The sequence below is a fragment of the Oncorhynchus tshawytscha genome, linkage group LG20, assembly GCF_018296145.1.
Source record: "Oncorhynchus tshawytscha isolate Ot180627B linkage group LG20, Otsh_v2.0, whole genome shotgun sequence".
Lineage (NCBI taxonomy): Eukaryota > Metazoa > Chordata > Actinopteri > Salmoniformes > Salmonidae > Oncorhynchus > Oncorhynchus tshawytscha.
The window spans coordinates 19026852-19045764 of record NC_056448.1 but is presented as its reverse complement, the minus strand read 5'-3'; the positions used below and the strand labels follow the sequence as shown (position 1 = coordinate 19045764).

At 43.0% G+C, this 18913-nt stretch overlaps 1 protein-coding gene across 3 annotated transcripts in view; it reads left to right on the top strand.

The window, feature by feature from the left end:
- LOC112219334 (nucleus accumbens-associated protein 2) overlaps window positions 1–18428 on the top strand; it is a 36087-nt gene extending 17659 nt beyond the window's left edge. Inside the window, exons 1-6 of one of the 3 annotated variants that reach the window (XM_024380486.2) lie at window positions 5732–5866; window positions 7286–8219; window positions 11623–11799; window positions 12393–12498; window positions 12832–12929; window positions 14605–18428. In XM_024380486.2, coding sequence (XP_024236254.1) covers window positions 7361–8219; window positions 11623–11799; window positions 12393–12498; window positions 12832–12929; window positions 14605–15125 — 1761 coding nt within the window. In that variant the 5' untranslated portion in view covers window positions 5732–5866; window positions 7286–7360 and the 3' untranslated portion in view covers window positions 15126–18428. The other 2 variants (XM_024380487.2, XM_024380484.2) reach the window with 2 other exon arrangements.
- The last annotated feature ends 485 nt before the right edge of the window (window positions 18429–18913 follow it).

Genomic DNA, 18913 nt, shown 5'->3' with positions numbered 1-18913 from the left:
GGGTCTAATTCTGTTGCTGTCCTGTTTGTGTTTGTGAACAGAGCTCCAGGACCAGATTGCTGTGCCGACATTTCTGTGGGTTAATCTCTCTGTAGGTGATGGCTTTTTTATTGAAGGTTTGGGAATCACTTCCTTTTGGGAGGTTGTAGCATGTAACAGCTATTTTCTGCATTTGGATTATTTGTGGGTATCGTCCTAATTCTGCTCTGCATGCATTATTTGGTGTTTTACGTTGTACATGGAGGGTGTTTTTGCAGAATTCTGCTTGCAGAGTCTCAATTTGGTGTTTGTTCCATTTTGTGAATTCTTAGTTGGTGAGTGGACCCCAGACCTCAGAACCGTAGAGGGCAATGGGTTCTATAACTGATTCAAGTATTTTTTAGCCAGATCCAAAATGAGATGTTGAAATGTATGTTTCTTTTGATGGCGTAGAAGGCCCTTCTGACCTTGTCACTCAGATCGTTCACAGCTTTGTGAAAGTTACCTGTGGTGCTGATGTTTAGGCAGAGGTAGGTATCGTTTTTTTGTGTGCTCTAGGGCAACGGTATCTAGATGGAATTTGTATATGTGGTCCTGGCAAATATACCTTTTTTTGGAATTGTTTTTGTCTTAATGAGATTCACTGTCAGGGCCCAGGTCTAACAGAATCTGTGCAGAAGAGCTAGGTGCTGCTGTATACCATCCTTGGTTGTGGACAGATGCACCAGACTGTTCTAGTGCCCTCGCCAATTCATTGATGTATATGTTGAAAAGGGTGGGGCTCAAGCTGCATCCCTGTCTCACCCCTGAGGAATGAAATATGTGTGTGTTTTTTTACATTTGCACACAAACCCTTGTTGTTTGTGTACATGGATTTTATAATGTCGTATGTTTTGCCCCCAACTCCACTTTCCATCAATTAATATAGCAGACCCTCATGCCAAATTGAGTCAAAAGCTTTTTTGAAATCAACAAAGCATGAGAATAGTTTTTGGTTTGGTTTGTTTGTTTGTCAGGTATGGTGTACAGGGTGAATACGTGGTCTGTCATATGGTAATTTGGTAAAAAGCCAATTTGTCATTTGCTCAGGATGTTGTTGTCACTGAGGAAATATAGGAGTCTGCTGTTAATGATAATGCAGAGGATTTACTTGAGGTTAGTGTTGAAGCAGATCCCACAGTAGTTATTGGGATCAAATTTGTCTCCATTTTTCTGGATTGGGGTGATCAGTCCTTGGCTCCAAATATTGGGGAAGATGCCAGAGCTGAGGATGGTGTTAAAGAGTTTAAGTGTAGCCAATTGGAATTTGTATGTGTTTATTGTATAATACATTTTTCTCACTCTCTCGCTCACTTTCCAATTTCAATATGCGTATAGCCTACTACAGTTTATATCTCTATCTTTCTCATTCCTCACTGTGCCTCGCTCGCTCTCTCTCTCTCTCTCTCTCTCTCTCTCTCTCTCTCTCTCTCTCTCTCTCTCTCTCTCTCTCTCATGCTGTATTTCTAAAAGCCCTGATGTCCTGCTGTCATTGTCAGTGGGGCTGATGCAGCTGCTGTGACTGTTTGTTTGTTTACCTCCTACGCCCACTTGGAGTCCATTAGTCTAACACCAGTCTGCCTGCCTAGAACTCACTGGCAGTCCCTCTTCTGAGTCTACCCCCTCATCTCTGCTACTGAGGGATAGAGACAGGTACCACTACAGGAGTACACTGTCAGAAACCTGTGTAGAGGGACTCAAGTGGAGGGTGGTTGAAATGTTAGTGTTTAGGTTGAGGGAATTGAAGGTAGTTAGTTACTGCAATAAGCATATGCACCAGACTAGGTAAGAAATATGTGGATGATGCGTTGTATGATAAATATGTATTACGCACTATACGTTTACACTGTATGTTGTGCTGTATGTGTTCCCATTGTGATGACAACGAGAGCTTGGAGACAGCTTAAAAACTTGGAACTTGGCTGTTTCCATCCAATGTTAGACAAAACCTTCCATCCAAAGTTTTAGTCTAAGTGCACTGCTTCAGATTCGAAAGAAAATCTAGACAATATCATATCACCAACAAAAAAATCACTATATCCATATTACATAAGCCGGTGATTCAGCCGATTCCAACGACAAACAAAAATGATCTGACATTGTCTTTGTATAGACAACTTATCCCAGGGGAGGTCAAGCAAAGCCTGATGTTGCGTTAGAAGCAGCTATAAGCAGTCAGACATCTCTCTCTCTCTCTTCTCTCACTCTCTCCTCAATCTCTCTCTCCTCAATCTCTCTCTTCTCTCAATGCATCAACGAGAGCCGCGGCAGACGCTCCGTCAGTCCGTCCCGATTGGTAGAACTGTTGCCAGGGAGTCGGCCGTCTCAACAACGTGGATGGAATCTGTTGTCTGTTACACTTTAGACATGAGAACAACTGCAGTATCTGAATATTTATAGAGATGGATTGTTCATATTGAGATTGTATAGCCTCACCGTTATAGCAGTGACTATAGACTTTACACTGGAAAGCTTTTAGCATATATTGCCTCAGTTTAATATTGCAAAGAATTTGAATGGACTCATCTAAGGGACATAGAATCATCACAGGTTTAAACAATAGCTCCCATTACAAACATTAAAAAGTGCTGCTGTGTTTTAAAACATGTTTTGTGTTATATTGTCCCTTTGTGCATATTCTCTAAAATTGTTTAATTTCAGTGTTGTGTGTGTGGAGAGGAGGGAGTAGGGTTGACCTATACCATCTGGTCTATAAGCCTGCATTGCATATTCAAATAGTCCAGCCTGCTATTACAAATAATCAGCACCAGCAACCAGAGTGCAGCCCTGATTAACACATTCCAATACAGTTGGTAGGAGCAGTAACAGCATTCAAATCTCCCGTTCCATAAACTACACCTACACACTCATAACACACAGTGCCACATAAAGACATGATTATAAAAACACACCTAGTAAAAAAAAAAGAGAGGGCGCTGTCAATGAGGCTTTGACGTACAGCAGCGTGCGGGCGTGGACACACAAACACACACAAACACACACACACTCTGACACAGGGTACTCTATTTGTTTCTCTCTCTCTCAAATATATATATATATTCAAATATATATATATATATATATATATATATATATATATATATATATATTTCTCTCTATCCCGCTCCTTCTCTCAACTTCAGAGACACAAACAGATACACACAGAGCACACGACAGCCAAACATTAATCTCTCGTGGACAGACCACGTAAACATAAATCTGACTAAATTACATGAGATTTTAGTTCTGGGTTAACCAAGATTAGTCAGACAGACCGCTGGTTGATTTAACCAATATTAGCCAGACATAGACAACCGGTTGATATAACCAAGATTAGCCAGAAATAGATAGCCGGTTGATTTAACCAAGATTAGCCAGAAATAGACAGCCGGTTGATTTAACCAAGATTAGCCAGAAATAGATAGCCGGTTGATTTAACCAAGATTAGCCAGAAATGGACAGCCGGTTGATTTAACCAAGATTAGCCAGACATAGACAGCAGGTTGATTTAACCAAGATTAGCCAGACATAGACAGCAGGTTGATTTAACCAAGATTAGCCAGCAATAGACAGCCGGTTGATTTATCCAAGATTAGCCAGAAATTGACAGCCGGTTGATTTAACCAAGATTAGCCAGACATAGACAGCCGGTTGATTTAACCAAGATTAGCCAGCAATAGACAGCCGGTTGATTTATCCAAGATTAGCCAGACATAGACAGCCGGTTGATTTAACCAAGATTAGCCAGACATAGACAGAAATAGGTTGATTTAACCAAGATTAGCCAGAAATAGACAGCCGGTTGATTTATAGCCCAAGATTAGCCAAGACATAGACAGCAAGGTTGATTTAACCAAGATTAGCCAGACATAGACAGCCGGTTGATTTAACCAAGATTAGCCAGAAATAGACAGCCGGTTGATTTATCCAAGATTAGCCAAACATAGACAGCCGGTTGATTTAACCAAGATTAGCCAGCAATAGACAGCCGGTTGATTTATCCAAGATTAGCCAGACATAGACAGCCGGTTGATTTAACCAAGATTAGCCAGACATAGACAGCCGGTTGATTTAACCAAGATTAGCCAGAAATAGATAGCCAGTTGATTTAACCAAGATTAGCCAGAAATAGACAGCCGGTTGATGGAGTTCATTTCTTTATGTTTGTTATCAGAAATGTACAAAGTCTAAATTTAGTGGGCTGTTTCAGAGCTGATGTGCTGTGCGCAGTGCTGTGTCCTCCCGTCTGCCTGACTCAACATATTTCTGGATCCCCCTCCCCCTCTCTGCCCAGGCTGGCACGTACATGCATGTCTGTAGACTCTATACCCAGCATGCTTCACTTCTCTCTGTGCTGTGGCGCGTGGGACTCACTGCATTGCAGCCCTGTGTGCATTAATTGGCAGAAAGACAGCAGCTCAGAGGGAAAGTGCCATGATATGAAGAGAGGAAGAGGGGAAGAGAAAGGGGGTGATGTCTTTCCCTGTGGGGATGTGAAGTGAGAAGTTTGCCCAGTTTGGATATCTCTATTTGCATTACATTTGGCAGGCTGGGTTGTTGACTGGCTGGAGGGAGGGAGCGAGGGAGGGAGGGGAGGGAGGGAGGGAGGGAGGGAGGGAGGGAGGGAGGGAGGGAGGGAGGGAGGGAGGGAGGGAGGGAGGGAGGGAGGGGGGGGGAAATACTACATGACAAGAATAACAAGATACATGTATTTGTGCCATCATTACGCCTACAGTGTGTATTCTAGCTGGTGTTGTTTACATTGCTAAGCAGTGAGTAAATTACCAGTGAATCTACAAGTTTTCTTAATATGCCAAATGTTAAGAGGGAAAAAAGGATTGGCACACACATCATGTTGCCCACACACTAGACACTCCCTCTTTCCCTCTCTCTATCCCTTTCACTCAGTTGTTCCCGTTCATCTCTCCCTCTCTCAGTCTCTCTCTCTCTCTCTTACGTGTGTCAATCTGTGTCATGGTTGTTTTATGTTCACAGCTCCCTTCACAGTCCTTAGCAGAGACACTCTCTGTACAGTAAGCTGCTGTCTAACGTTTCCCTGGGCTTTCCTCTGTCACACTCAATGACGTCTGGGGTCCTTTTTCCCGCTCTAATCCACCGACAAACAGCAGTCCGGGAGACCTGCTCAGTGCCTGTCCAAAAATGCAACCAGACAACAGAGGGAGCTGTCTACCTGAACAAGCTAACATAGTGAACCCAGTGACATCTCACTTAGAGAACTCACTCACTCATGTTTAAAATCCCCCAAGAGACAGTCACAGCGTTTTAACAGACACTCCCAATGTGATACTTGCACAAACGCTAGCAAGTTGAATCTTTTCCGGCATTCAGAATCAGTAGTGGTAGTGGTATGAGCTGTTTAAGTATGAGTCACATTCTCAATATGTTCTTGCATCAAACTGGAGATTTCAGGGTGAATGACAGGGCTACTTTCAACTGCACATTTCAGACAGTAATTAACTCCTTTTCTCCTTACTTTTTTCTCATTCAACTCTTATTTTATTAACTTGCTATTTTTATGACGTTTTCTATTTTTTGGCCGTTGCTTAGGTTCAGATAGGAGCTGAAGTTGCTACAACGCAATTGCCTTTCTTAGCGACGTTCCCTCTGTCTCAACACCCCCCCCCACCCCCCTTCCACCCAGTCTCCGTCTCTGTTTGTCTGTAACTCTACCCTGTTTTTTTTCTCGCTCCATCCCTCCCTCTCCCTGTGACATACGTATAGATGCTGCATTGATTGCACACAGAGAGCCTCCCACTCCTTTCATCATTGATGCGCTCTCTCCAGCTGCAGCAGCACTTGTTGAATTCAGCCCTGGGAGAGGGAGAAGGTGAGGGAGAGGAAGAGTAAAAGGAGAGTGAGAGAGAAAAGAGCGAGGGAGAAAAGCTTTGCGAGAGGGAATGAAAACAGAGGGAGGGAGAAAAGCTTTGCGAGAGGGAATGAAAACAGAGGAAGGGAGAAAAGCTCCGAGCTCTAAGTGAGACAGAGAGCAAGATAGAGTCAGAGAGTGAGGCTTTGAGAATAAGAGAGAGCAACAGAGTGCTTTTTTCTCTCCTCCTGCTTTCTTTTCTGGTGTTGGCGCGTGAAAGCTTCATGGTGTGTCCACTCTCCTTTCCTGAGGATTGGGTTGTACAGGTCAGAGCTGTCTGCGATGGATGGGATGTGTGTGCGTGTGCGCGTGCGTGTGTGTGTGTGTGTGTGTGTGTGTGTGTGTGTGTGCGTGCGTGCGTGTGTGTGTGTGTGTGCGTGTGTGTGTGTGTGGTGTCTGTGTGTGTCCATACATGTGTGTGCGAGAAAGAGGAGAAGAGAAGAGAGGGATGTGTGTGTCTGTGGAGGAGGGAGAGGGGGATGACACTTTTCAGTTTGTATTCCTGGAAACCTTTCTGCAGCATTGCTCAATAATGAAACTGGCGAGTGAGTGGGGAAGCAAAACACAAAGATAAGGTTCATGGAATGAAGGAGCAGATGCAAATACATCTGGGGAGCTTGTCAACCTGTAACTGGTTGTTATTGTAAAGGGAGCTATCAAAGTTAAATATATTTGTGTCTCCGAAGTTATGTGTTTCCAGGGATAATGCATGTGTTTCCTTGCTGGCTACAGTTTAGTTTATATAGTCAATGTGAAGGGATCACACTTACGAGTGTGAATAATATGTGTCAATTATATCATTACAATGGTTATATTAACTTCCTTTTATCACTGAATTCAACTACTTTGAATTCTTACTTTGCATATTAACGGGACATTATTCATTCATGTTTTTTTTAACACATTTCTGCAGTTTCTATGTTTTCAGTGAGGTCTGCCAAAATCATGACATCATTTAATTATTTCATACTTTACAGAAAATGTGATTTTTAAAAATATTATTTTAAGAATTTCAGCTTTTTATAGTTCTGTAAAATCAAGCCATCTTAACCAAAATTGGCGTTTTACAATGCCCTCATTCAAAGGGATCGATGTTCATGTGTTTAAATAGCTTCCTCTGCCTTTTTCTCTTTCTGTCTATTTCCCACCCTCTTTTCTCTCTCTTTGTTCACACACTCTTCTCTCACCTTTCTTTTTCTGATCTCTCTCACACTTCACTCTTTCTTTCTCTCACCCCAGCCCACTCTAGCCTCTCTGTCACACATCTCTTTCACTTGTCTTTCACCTCTCTTTTTGCTGTCTGTCTCTAACACACTGAACTGTATCCTCCTTTCTTCTCAACTTTTCCAATTTGTCTAATCCATCTCTTTCCTTCTACAGATGTCCCTCTCACTGATCTTGTCTGTGGTGACTCTTTAAAGCCCCTCTTCCTCCTCCTCCTCTTCCTCCACCACCATGTCCCAGCTGCTCCACGTGGAGATCCCCAGCTTCGGCAGCACCGTGCTGGGCTCCCTCAACGAGCAGCGCCTGCTGGGCCAGTATTGTGATGTCTCCATCCTGGTTAAAGGCCAGCCCTTTAAGGCCCACCGGGCTGTACTAGCCGCCAGCAGCCTCTACTTCCGAGACCTGTTCAGTGGCTCATCCAAGAGCCAGTTCGAGCTGCCCTCATCGGTGACTCCCGCCTGCTTCCAGCTTATATTATCCTTCTGCTACACGGGAAAGCTGACCATGGCAGCCAGCGAGCAGCTGGTGGTGATGTACACCGCCGGGTATCTTCAGATCCAGCATATTGTGGAGAGGGGCATGGACCTGATGTTCAAGGCCAACTCTCCCCACTGCGACTCCCAAACGGCTGCTATGGAGGAGCAGCAATCAGGCTCAGAGCCACAGAGTCCCAGCAACAACACCCTGGCTGGGGCAGGGACCTCCATTCTGGGGCCACAGGGCTGGTCCCCCTCCCTGGTGCTGCCCACACGGAAGATCAAACTGGAGGGATGCGATCCGACCCCACTGGGGTTGCCCAGCCTGAGTCATCATAAGAGAGGGTCCTCTTCATCTGAGCTGGGGGGACGGCTCTCCAGGGGAAGCTCATTGTTTTACACAGGTTCGGTCGGGACCACCATCTTCCCCGGGATGCAGCCCTACCCAGTGGCCGGGGGAGAGAGGTCCAGTCCTGGGGCCTCCAGCCTGCCCACCACAGACAGCCCTACCTCCTACCAGAACGAGGATGAGGAGTTTGAGGAAGAACCGTACGACGGGATCACGGAAGAGGCCTACAGTCAGATCTATGGGCGCTCAGCCAACCCATACGGAAGTAAGTATCAACTGTTGCTGGATAATGCTGTTACTGTATATCTTTTACCTGGTATTTACCTTAGAACTACATGCTAGCAATTGTAGTTTTCTAGAAAATACTTTCCAGGACTGCGTCACATAAAGTGCTGCCCAATTCTCTGATAACCTCTTAGCATGAGAATATCCTTTGATGTCAAAGCAAAGGTTCTCTCGCAATATCTCACTTCATGAGTCAAATGAAGCAATATTCCTTTCATTTTGAAATGTAAGAATCAAAGAATATGTTGCATATTATACAGACAAAAACAGCCATGTAGAAAAATGGTTTTAGGGGGCAATATTTAAGAAACGTATTACTAAATGTTGAGCTGGAGAATGGATCAGGTTAGTACTCTTGTATCAGGTAACACATTTGATATGCAAGCGTGCCAGTTTTGTAGGCTGTCCTATACTTGTTCTTACAAAATCATGAATGGATGTGTCATAAATAATGTCACATGTGACTTCATAAAATGGGTTTCATATAATGGATCTCATAGCATGTCATAAATGATATAGATCATTTAGGCCTGCTTAACATTAGCATTGCATCATGTCATGTTTATAGTCAGTGGTGATTTTAGCATGTAAATCTTGGTGGGGAAAACCCAAAGTAATGTTGGGGGATGCATGCCAGCAAAACCACTACACAACACTAAACAATAGATTAATTGCACTATAACGGTGACAAACGGTGCCCACAAACTGCTAGGGCCTACATAAAGCTGTCCCAACAGCAGTCCCAACACCTTACCACTGTTTCACCTGGCTGAGCCATGGCTGAGCCATGTCTGCCATTCATCAGCTGAGCCATGTCTGGCGGTGAAACAGTTCAACCACATTTACTGCCTTTAAAAAAAAGCATGGCTGACTTGCTTAAACAAATGTGGTTTCTACTGACAATTGAGATGTACAAACTATGTCATAAGGGGACAACAAGCAGATAAGATTCAATCTGTAATTTCGATTAATACATTAATGAGCGAGTTAGGACGAACATAGTCATAATAACTACAGTATTTGTTCTGCACTTTTGAATGTACAGCAACATAATTCAGAACATGGGCCGTTCTTACAGTGTTCTCCCTTTACACCAAGTCAGAACCATATAATAAATATAGGGGGCATATAAGCAGACAATGAAAGCTCTTACAAAATTCAATGATTATATTTCTCTAAAACAGGTTACAGGCTACATGTGCACCACCAAATCAGAACAGTAGGTGAAATTAAGAGGGGAAAATAGACCAAATTATTAGGGTGAGGCACATGGACTACTGACAGCTTACTACACTACATACACTTGGTATTACTTTCTTATCTACAGTGTACATATCTCCCTGGCATATTACATCATTTATGCAGCAGCATACAAGACATTTCTGGACTTACCTTGTTGTGCTGTGCTTACTTGGAAAAGGAAGGTGGCACGGCGGTCCTTCGTTGGACTAATTTTGTCATCAAACTTTGTCATCAAAGTCTGGCATTCTCTGGATTTATGGTGCTTTCAGGACAACTGGGAGCTCTGGGGGGTAGAATCATGATGACGTCAGTGATCTTTAGGTCGTAGCTCTAGAAAGAGGCCTGAGTTCCCGACTTACAATTCCGAGTTGGATGACCATTCCAAACTTATTTTCCCAGTCAGAGCTCGTTTTTTCCCCGAGTTCCCAGTTGTCTTGAACTCACTTAGGTCTGATTTCCCAGTTCCGAGTAAACAGTTGTTTTGAGAGAGGCAGAAATCATGCTGGATTGACAGTATGGCTAATGTTGAATGTTTATCATTTTAAGCTTGGAAAAGAGACCCTTAAATCCAGAATTGGTACCACACACCCACTCCACTGAATTGCAGACCAGTGATTGCTTTGCAATGCTTACAGTTAGCCACTGATTCCTTCCAAACCACTCATAGTTGAATTTGCGATTTAGAACTGGTTGTGTAATGTTTATGTCCAAAGGCCGAAGAGCATTGTTTTATCTAGAATTTCTTTCCATTATTTATCTTCATATGACAAGGATTAAAAAGGATTTACCAGTAGATTTGACTTGATTCATGATGATGACTGCTAGCTAAGAATTTGAAAGTATGATGTTGACATGATCAGTCCCAACAAAGCTACTGTAGATATAACTTGATTTTATCTGTGGCCAATGATCTTGAGCCTTCTTGGATGGGCACTTCTAATGTAACTCTATGGCAGCACCCAAGGTACTTGAATGTTCGAGCTCTACCCTTAGATTTGGCAGTGAAGCAGTGTCACCATGAGTGACAGAACACTGAGCCAATCACGGCGCAACTAGAGAACATTACCAACCCCTACGCTCCGTATTTTCCGCTGGCTGCCTCACCACCACAGAAAGCACTGAGCTAGGCATTTTGGAGCTGCATTTTGGAGCTGCCTTACAGGAATGACAGGTCGCCACTGCTTATGGGACTTTATATAGGCATTTGGGAACGCTGTATGAAGTTATACATTTTACTGTACATCGTGACCAACAACAGCTCCTTTATCACAACTCTAATGCACACACACACTTCACTCTCCCTACTGCAGTGCTTCATATTTTTTGCTGCTCAAGGCATTGTTATTGGACAGGTTTGTCAAAGTCTAGAGTTTCAGCATTCTATCTGCAATCAGTCAGAGCACCCCAGGGTGACATTGTGGGATATTTGAGAGTGGTGTGTGTGTGTGTGTGTGTGTGTGTGTGTGTGTGTGTGTGTGTGCGTTTCGTGCGTGCGTGCGTTGTGTGCATGTGTGTTTTTACTATACTTGTGGAGACCAGAAGTACAATTCGGACAGGTGGTGACATTTTGCTGGCCCCCACAAGAAAATTGCTATTTTAGGCTTATGTTTAGGATTCAAGTTACAATTAGGGTTAGGGTTAGAATTAGGGTCGGGGTTAGGGTTAGGGTTGGGGTTAGGGTTAAGGGAAAATAGGATTTTGAACTGGAATCAATTGTTTGGTCCCCATAAGGATAGAAGAAGAAACGTGTGTGTGTGTGTGTGTGAGAGAGCACTTCTGGTGTGTGTGGACGTGTCTGGTGTAAGTGTTTGTATGTACAGTATCTTGAGGTTAATGGGATGTTTTTGGGAGGGAATCCAAAGTTTGAAACCAGTAACTCTCTCTCCTGTGTCCCTCAAGGTGATGATACAGCACATTGCTTATCTGGAACTTAGAATTTATTAAACACCCTTACGACTAGATAGTAGTGTGTGTATGTGTGTGACTCTCATTCTCTTTGTCATTCTGTCTCTCTGTATTTCACGTAGGGTGAACGCCTCCCTCTCTATAGAAAGGGTTTATAGTTCTATCCATAACTCTTCCCTATGAATTCCTACACTACAGAGTTAACCCTCCCCCTCTCCTCACCTGTCCCTCTCCAGTCCAGGACAAGCCAGAGATGGCAGCCATGCCCCTGTCCCTGGAGAACCGCTCCTGTGTGCTGGTCCGTAGGGACCTGGTGGCCCTGCCCGCCAGCCTCATCAGCCAGATCGGATACCGCTGCCACCCCAAGCTCTACACTGAAGGAGACCCGGGGGAGAAACTGGAGCTGGTGGGAGGTATGCTGCAGGGGAGATTGATGAATAGTGCAAGGTCTCTGTTGGTCTTTGGTAAAAGGGTTGAGGTAAAAGGAATGGAAAGGGGGATACCTAGTCAGGTTGAGATTAGATCAAATGCTGTATGAAATGTTCAAGTTCAAGTTGATTTGCCATTTGTTATAAATACTTTGGAAATTGTATTCATAAGAGTTGTCACATAAGTGATGGGAATAAAGGGATACAAAATAAGTGATGGAGTGAAATAGCACTGTCAGGGTGATAGAGTACTTTTACAGCATAAATGTTTCATGAAAGAAATGAGAGGCTGGCAGAGTTGGGTTGTAAAGTAGCGATAGAAACACAGGGTAATGGAGTAGCGATAGAAACACAGTGTAATGGAGTAGTGATAGAAACACAGGGTAATGGAGTAGTGATAGAAACACAGGGTAATGGAGTAGTGAAAGAAACACAGGGTAATGGAGTAGTGATAGAAACACAGGGTAATGGAGTAGCGATAGAAACACAGTGTAATGGAGTAGTGATAGAAACAGGGTAATAGTTTAGTGATAGGGAAACCTATTTCACTCAGGGAGCTCTCTATCATATCACCCAAGGTACATCTGTGTTTATGACACGGGGCCAGCTGATGAACTGTCACCTGTGTGCTGGCATCAAACACAAAGTCCTACTGCGTCGCCTGCTCGCCACGTTCTTCGACAGGTAAGTCAAAGCTAGTCTAAAGGTATTGATTAATAATGACATTATTTACATGTTTTAGGTGTGACTCAGATTCAGAAGATGTTAACCTTGTCAGTATAGATTTATAATGATCTGTTTCATGTGGGGTCATATTCATACTCAAAATCCTTCCACATATCCAACTTACATTTACATTCCTTGCTTTCTAAGTGTAATATATATGTATGAATGTATATTCTCAAGTCAGCATAAATCTATGGTTTGGAGTGCAGCACAGTCAGTCGTGTTGAGACATGTAATCCTATGAGTTTGGTGTTACCGCTGCCCTCTGGTGTTGGCTCTGTGTGCCTGCAGGAACACCCTGGCTAACAGCTGTGGAACTGGCATCCGTTCCTCTACCAGTGACCCCAGTAGGAAACCTCTGGACAGCCGTGTGCTCAATGCTGTCAAACGTGAGTCTGGCGCTGGTCAAATGTTGATCTTACATTGTGAAATATGGAGGATAATGGTTCATGGGGATGGCAGCCTCTGTTGAATGATTATTGTTTAAGAGTCAAACTATTGTAGATGATTTGTGAGATTATTACTGAAGAGGTGTGAATTCATGGAAGTTCAAGTACATTTTAACATCACTCGTTTAAGTGTAATGTTTGTTTTATTATTTTTAAAAACAACGATCAACTATGCATATACAGTTCCAGTCAAAAAATTGGGCACAACTGCTCATTGAAGGTTTAAAAAAAATCTAATTCTAGAATAATAGTGAAGACATCAAAACTATGAAATAACACATGGAATCATGTAGTCATCAAAAAAGGGTTAAACAAATCAAAATATATGCTATAATTTAGATTCTTCAAAGTAGCCATCCTTTGCCTTGATGACATCTTTGCACACTCTTGGCATTCTCTCAACCAGTTTCATGAGGTAGTCACCTGGAATGCAATTCAATTAACAAGTGTGCCTTGTTTAAAGTTCATTTGTGGAATTTCTTTCCTTCTTAATGCGTTTAGGACATTTCAAGAACATTGAAAGTTTCTTCAAGTGCAGTCGCAAAAACCATCAAGCACTATGATGAAACTGGCTTTCATGAGGACCTACACAGGAAAGGAAGACCTAGAGTTACCTCTGCTGCAGAGGATAAGTTCATTAGAGTTAACTGCACCTTATGAATTGACTTGAGACACATCTCAACATCAACTGTTCAGAGGAGACTGCGTGAATCAAGCCTTCATGGTCAAATTGCTGCAAAGAAACCACTACTAAAGGACACCAATAGAAGATGAGACTTGCTTGGGCCAAGACACACGAGCAATGGACATTAGAAAGGTGGCAATCTGTCTTTCGGTCTGAAAAGTCCAAATGTGAAATTTTTAGTTCCAACCGCCGTGTCTTTGTGAGATGCAGAGTAGGTGAACGGATGATCTCCGCATGTGTGGTTCCCACCGTGAAGCATGGAGGAGGAGATGTGATGGTGTGTGGTCTTTTGCTGGTGACAATGTCTGTGTCTTTTGCTGGTGACACTGTCTACCACAGCATTCTGCAGCAATACGCCATCCCATCTGGTTTGCGCTTAGCAAGACTATAATTTGTTTTTCAACAGGACAATGACCCAAAACACACCTCCAGGCTGTGTAAGGGCTATTTGACCAAGGAGAGTGATGGAGTGCTGCATCAGATGACCTGGCCTCCACAATCACCCAACCTCAACCCAATTGAGATGGTTTGGGATTAGTTGGACCGCAGAGTGAAGTGCTCAGCATATGTGGGAACTCCTTCAAGACTTTTGGAAAAGCATTCCTCATGACGCTGGCTGAGAGAATGTGAAGAGTGTGCAAAGCTGTAATCAAGGCAAAGGGTGGCTTCTTTGAAGAATCTAAATTATAGCATATATTTTGATTTGTTTAAACGTTTTTGGTTACTACATCATTTCCATATGTGTTATTTCATAGTTTTGATGTCCACTATTATTCTACTATGTAGAAAGTATTAAAAATAAAGAAAAACCCTTGAATGAGTAGGTGTGTACAAACTTTTGACTGGTACTGTTGACTGAGCCACAGGCAAAACGGCTACTGATTTACAAAGCTGAATGTCTTCCAACTCCCACCCCCCCTCTCTCTCCAGTCTACTGTCAGAACTTTGCGCCCAACTTCAAGGAGAGTGAGATGAACGTGATCGCCGCTGACATGTGCACCAACGCGCGGCGCGTCCGCAAACGCTGGCTGCCCAAGATCAAGTCCATGCTACCCGACGGCATGGAGGTCTACCGGGCCAGTGTGGGGGTGGCCGCTGGGGTGGGCCTGGGCCTGGCCCTGGGAGCCGCCGGACCCGGGGTGGTGCTCCCCTTCGAAACCGACTTCAAATCCCTGACCCCCTCTAGCCTTTCCCTGGACCAGAGGCTGTACCCGGAACTCAAGGACCCACTCAGGACTCACGCCCTGTTGGACATGGGCAGCCCGGGATCGGGGGTGGCTGTAGGGGAGGACGTGGACGCGGAGATCGTTGGTTCCCAGGCAGGGGGGGATGAGCAGCAGGAGGAGGAGGAGGAGATGGGGTTGGATGGTGTGGAGGGAACGATGATCCCGGGAGGCGAGGCCGGAGAGCGGGGTAACATGGCCCCGGGACAGGAAGGGGAGGAGTTTTGAGACAGCCTGATAGTGAACGGGCAGTGAATATCCCCTGACTACTGTCTCCGATCCATCCACCACCACACTTTGTCTATCGCTTGCTATTTCTTTTCTCCTTCATCTCTTGTCCTCCTCCACGCTCTCCAAAGGGAACCTCTCAGCACGAGAAGCCACGCTTGCAGAACTTACAGTACTGTGCAATGAACATACACACACACAAAAACACACACACTGCAGTGTATTTTTTAGCAGGACAGGGAGTACAAGAAGTACAAGATTTTTTTATGCTGAACAGACACAGGCATTGCTGGGGAACAAGCAGAATGACTTAGCGAATATAAAAAATCTCTCATTTAAAAATGGAAAAACAGTAACACTGAAGCAGCTCACACTGCACTGGCTGTGTGAGAGACTGAACGTACAGTTCTCTACAGGAACAACATGGATCAGTGTATTTAACACAAATGACCATGTTCCTTCTTTAAGTGTCACACAAATTCTTGGAAGATATCATATGATCTCATCTCAACATACAGAGCAACAAATAAGTTGAACAATTGCATGTGGGGGAAAAACCAAGCATGTGATTTTGTGAAAGAGAAGAGAAACTTTTAACCTCTTACCCTGTTGCTTAAGGGTTGTGGTTTTCCAACTGATTGAACACTTGATCTGGAAATATGAAGGGCTTTTTTGTCTATGGATCATCCTTATACAAGATGATTTCTTCTATTGGGGCGGCAGGGTAGCCTAGTGGTTAGAGCGTTGGACTAGTAACCGGAAGGTTGCGAGTTCAAGCCCCCGAGCTGACAAGGTACAAATCTGTCGTTCTGCCCCTGAACAGGCAGTTAATCCACTGTTCCCAGGCTGTCATTGAAAATAAGAATTTGTTCTTAACTGACTTGCCTGGTTAAATAAAGGTAAAAAATAAAATAAATTAGCCAGTCAATGCAATGCCTGTGTCTTTTGGCGGATAGACTCACGTATATACACACACTGTTCCCACACACCTTGTGATTTTAACCTCTGATATAGTACAGATGCATCTGAGACACTTAACAGTGTTTGCATCATTTAGCATACCTTTACAAAAAAACACACAGTATCACAATGCCAGAGACACAAACATGCACTAACACAACGCTTGCATGCAAAATGAGTACAGAGAATCAACAACAACAACAGAGCCATTTATGAATCTGCATACAGAAAACAATCAGCAGTTGCCTGAAGATAGATCATTAATACTCCAAGGAGGAGAGACTGGTATATGTGTTTCTCTTCGGAGTCATGCGTTTGGCCTACGTTTGGCCTACGTTTGACCCAGATTAGTGTAACCTGGGTTTGGCCTTGGCCTGGGGTGGAGGCATGCTAGAGACACGCTGAGAAGAAAGGATTGACACCGACTGCAGCACCCAGCCTACAGCTTCCTTTCATCCTCCAACAATTTTTGTTGTTGTAAATTATTGAATGAAACTAATATGATACATTTCTTCTGGCTTATTTGAAGAGGTGATAGGGAGGGTATTGATGGTAAACTTATGGAGCTGCTGAGATATGACTGTTCTAAAGAGGTAACTGACATTTGCCCCCTTATCTTGGAAGGTTTGAGGTTAGTGGACTTAGACGGACGGTCGTGCTGACGACGACAGTTAGGGAGATGAGAGACAAAATGTTGCACAGCGGCATTTACTAGTTTTGTCGCACTTTTTCTGTTCTAGTTGCTCATTTTTGCCACAAGTAGGGAGTCTAAATGGAAGGGTTGCTTGGGGTAACATATTGATAGGCCTATCAGACACCCACGCGGTATGTATGTTATAGTTTATGAATGTGTACTTAATCTAACACCTGGTTAAAAACATGAGGTTTAATCAACTCCCAAAACAGTCATTTGAATGGACAGACTTTTTTTGTTGTTTTATAATTGCATGATGGGAAAGCACATCATGTTTGTTAGATATTATTGTTCTGGAAACATCTATATTTACTAAAACACAAGATTGATCTGGTTTCAGAAACAAATCTATTTTTGTCCCCAATGTCATTCGACTACAGCTTACACTGGGCCAACTTTCAAAACGCCGGCATGCTTGGGATAACATAACAATGAAACAAGATCACATTTCCTCTTTCCAATGCTTTATTATATGTGCCATTTTCAAGATTGGGCCAGTTGTGTTGTGTTTAATATATATATATATATATGATCCTGTCGTATGGTTCTTTTGGGTAAGCTTTAGCATGGTCCTGTTTCTGTAATCAGGAGCCCAGATTTATAATTGCACTAGCTAGGAAATGAGAAAACAAATACGTTTACAAGAGTATTTTTGGAGAAATGTGACCTGCATGGAAGGGGGATGAGTGAATGGTTGTTTGAGACTGTGGGTGAATGTAAACTGTAGCACTGCTTCTGCTGGTTTCTAGCCCTGGTAGAGCATAGGAACAGTGCTGTACATTAAAGTACAGGATCTTGGTGCCACAAGATACAATTATTTTCTAGCAGCTTGTACAGTGTTGCATCTGCTCATATAAAGTGGGCCGGAGAATGGAATAACATTAACAATTATTTGAAAGAAAGGTGACCGACGTTCCGTCTTAAGGGCACTGGAGCTGCTGTGTGATTTCAATAAAGAAGGATGGTGAAGATGTCTGCCGATGTCGGTGAATACCCAAATATACAGTCAAACTTGCCATGTTTGTTGGCCTATTGATAGGTTGTTCACTTATTCTATCTACATCCCCAACAAGAAACCAATTATGTTCCTTGTTCTTTATCTCATCTATAATTAAACCTGCTTGTTGCAACTCATTAATAAGATAGGACAGATAGACGGTTTGAACACCAAGCCTGTAATATAAGTAATAACTGCTTTCTCCTTTGGTCGATTTGCATGTGCAACCACTACTGGCTCTAAGGGGAAGTGAAATGGCTTTCCAGTGCAATACTGTCATCAGGTAGGGAGTTTCCCTGTGATGGGAAATGTTGATACGTGTCCTGTTCTGAAGAAGGGGCGGGGATCAGTGCCTTAATCGAGACTGCAGGGGAAGAGTGTATTGTGCTTAATCATCTGTTTGTTTTGGGACTTCGACAAATAATTAAACTAGCTTTATTAGAGTCATGATGACAGAATGGAGAGCCAGGTATTGTTTTTTATGTACAGTTCTGAATGCTAAGGTCAAATAAGTGCTGACAATAAATAGGCTTTGTTTTCACAGAATACTTTGGCAGGCGAGGTTAGAATGTTGGAATGTTGGAGGGGGCTTAGAAAAGTAGCCCTTTACTGTGTGCTCTTGTAAGCAAATAATACAAATATTAAGACTCTGGTATGGAGTGATTTCAGTGTCAACAGAAATTGTATTTGAATTCCATCATTTTTTATTCGTATTAGGATATTACATTTGAATTTAATATTTTTGCATTTGTAATGCACAAATGCATAAATTGAACTTGTATTTCATGATTTGAAACTGAATTGAATGAATATTGCATTCAGTTTTAAAATTATATTTCAATTCATTCAGTTTCAATATGGTAGATATTGCATTCATTGTCTGTTTATCAAGTTTACAAACTATAATTTCAAATTCATCAAAGTTTCATATATTCAAATTCTCAGATGAATTCAGATTTAGTTTTCAAATTAAATTCTCTAAATGCAGATTCAAAACTACAGACAACATCCTTGTACTTTGCCAGCCAGGAGAGGTAGAGGAGAACAGATGCTCCCTGTGGTAAACCAAAGCTTCTGGCAGGTTTCTAAAGCCAATTTTCTTCCTATGAATTTGTCTCAGCTGTTTTGGCTATAAGC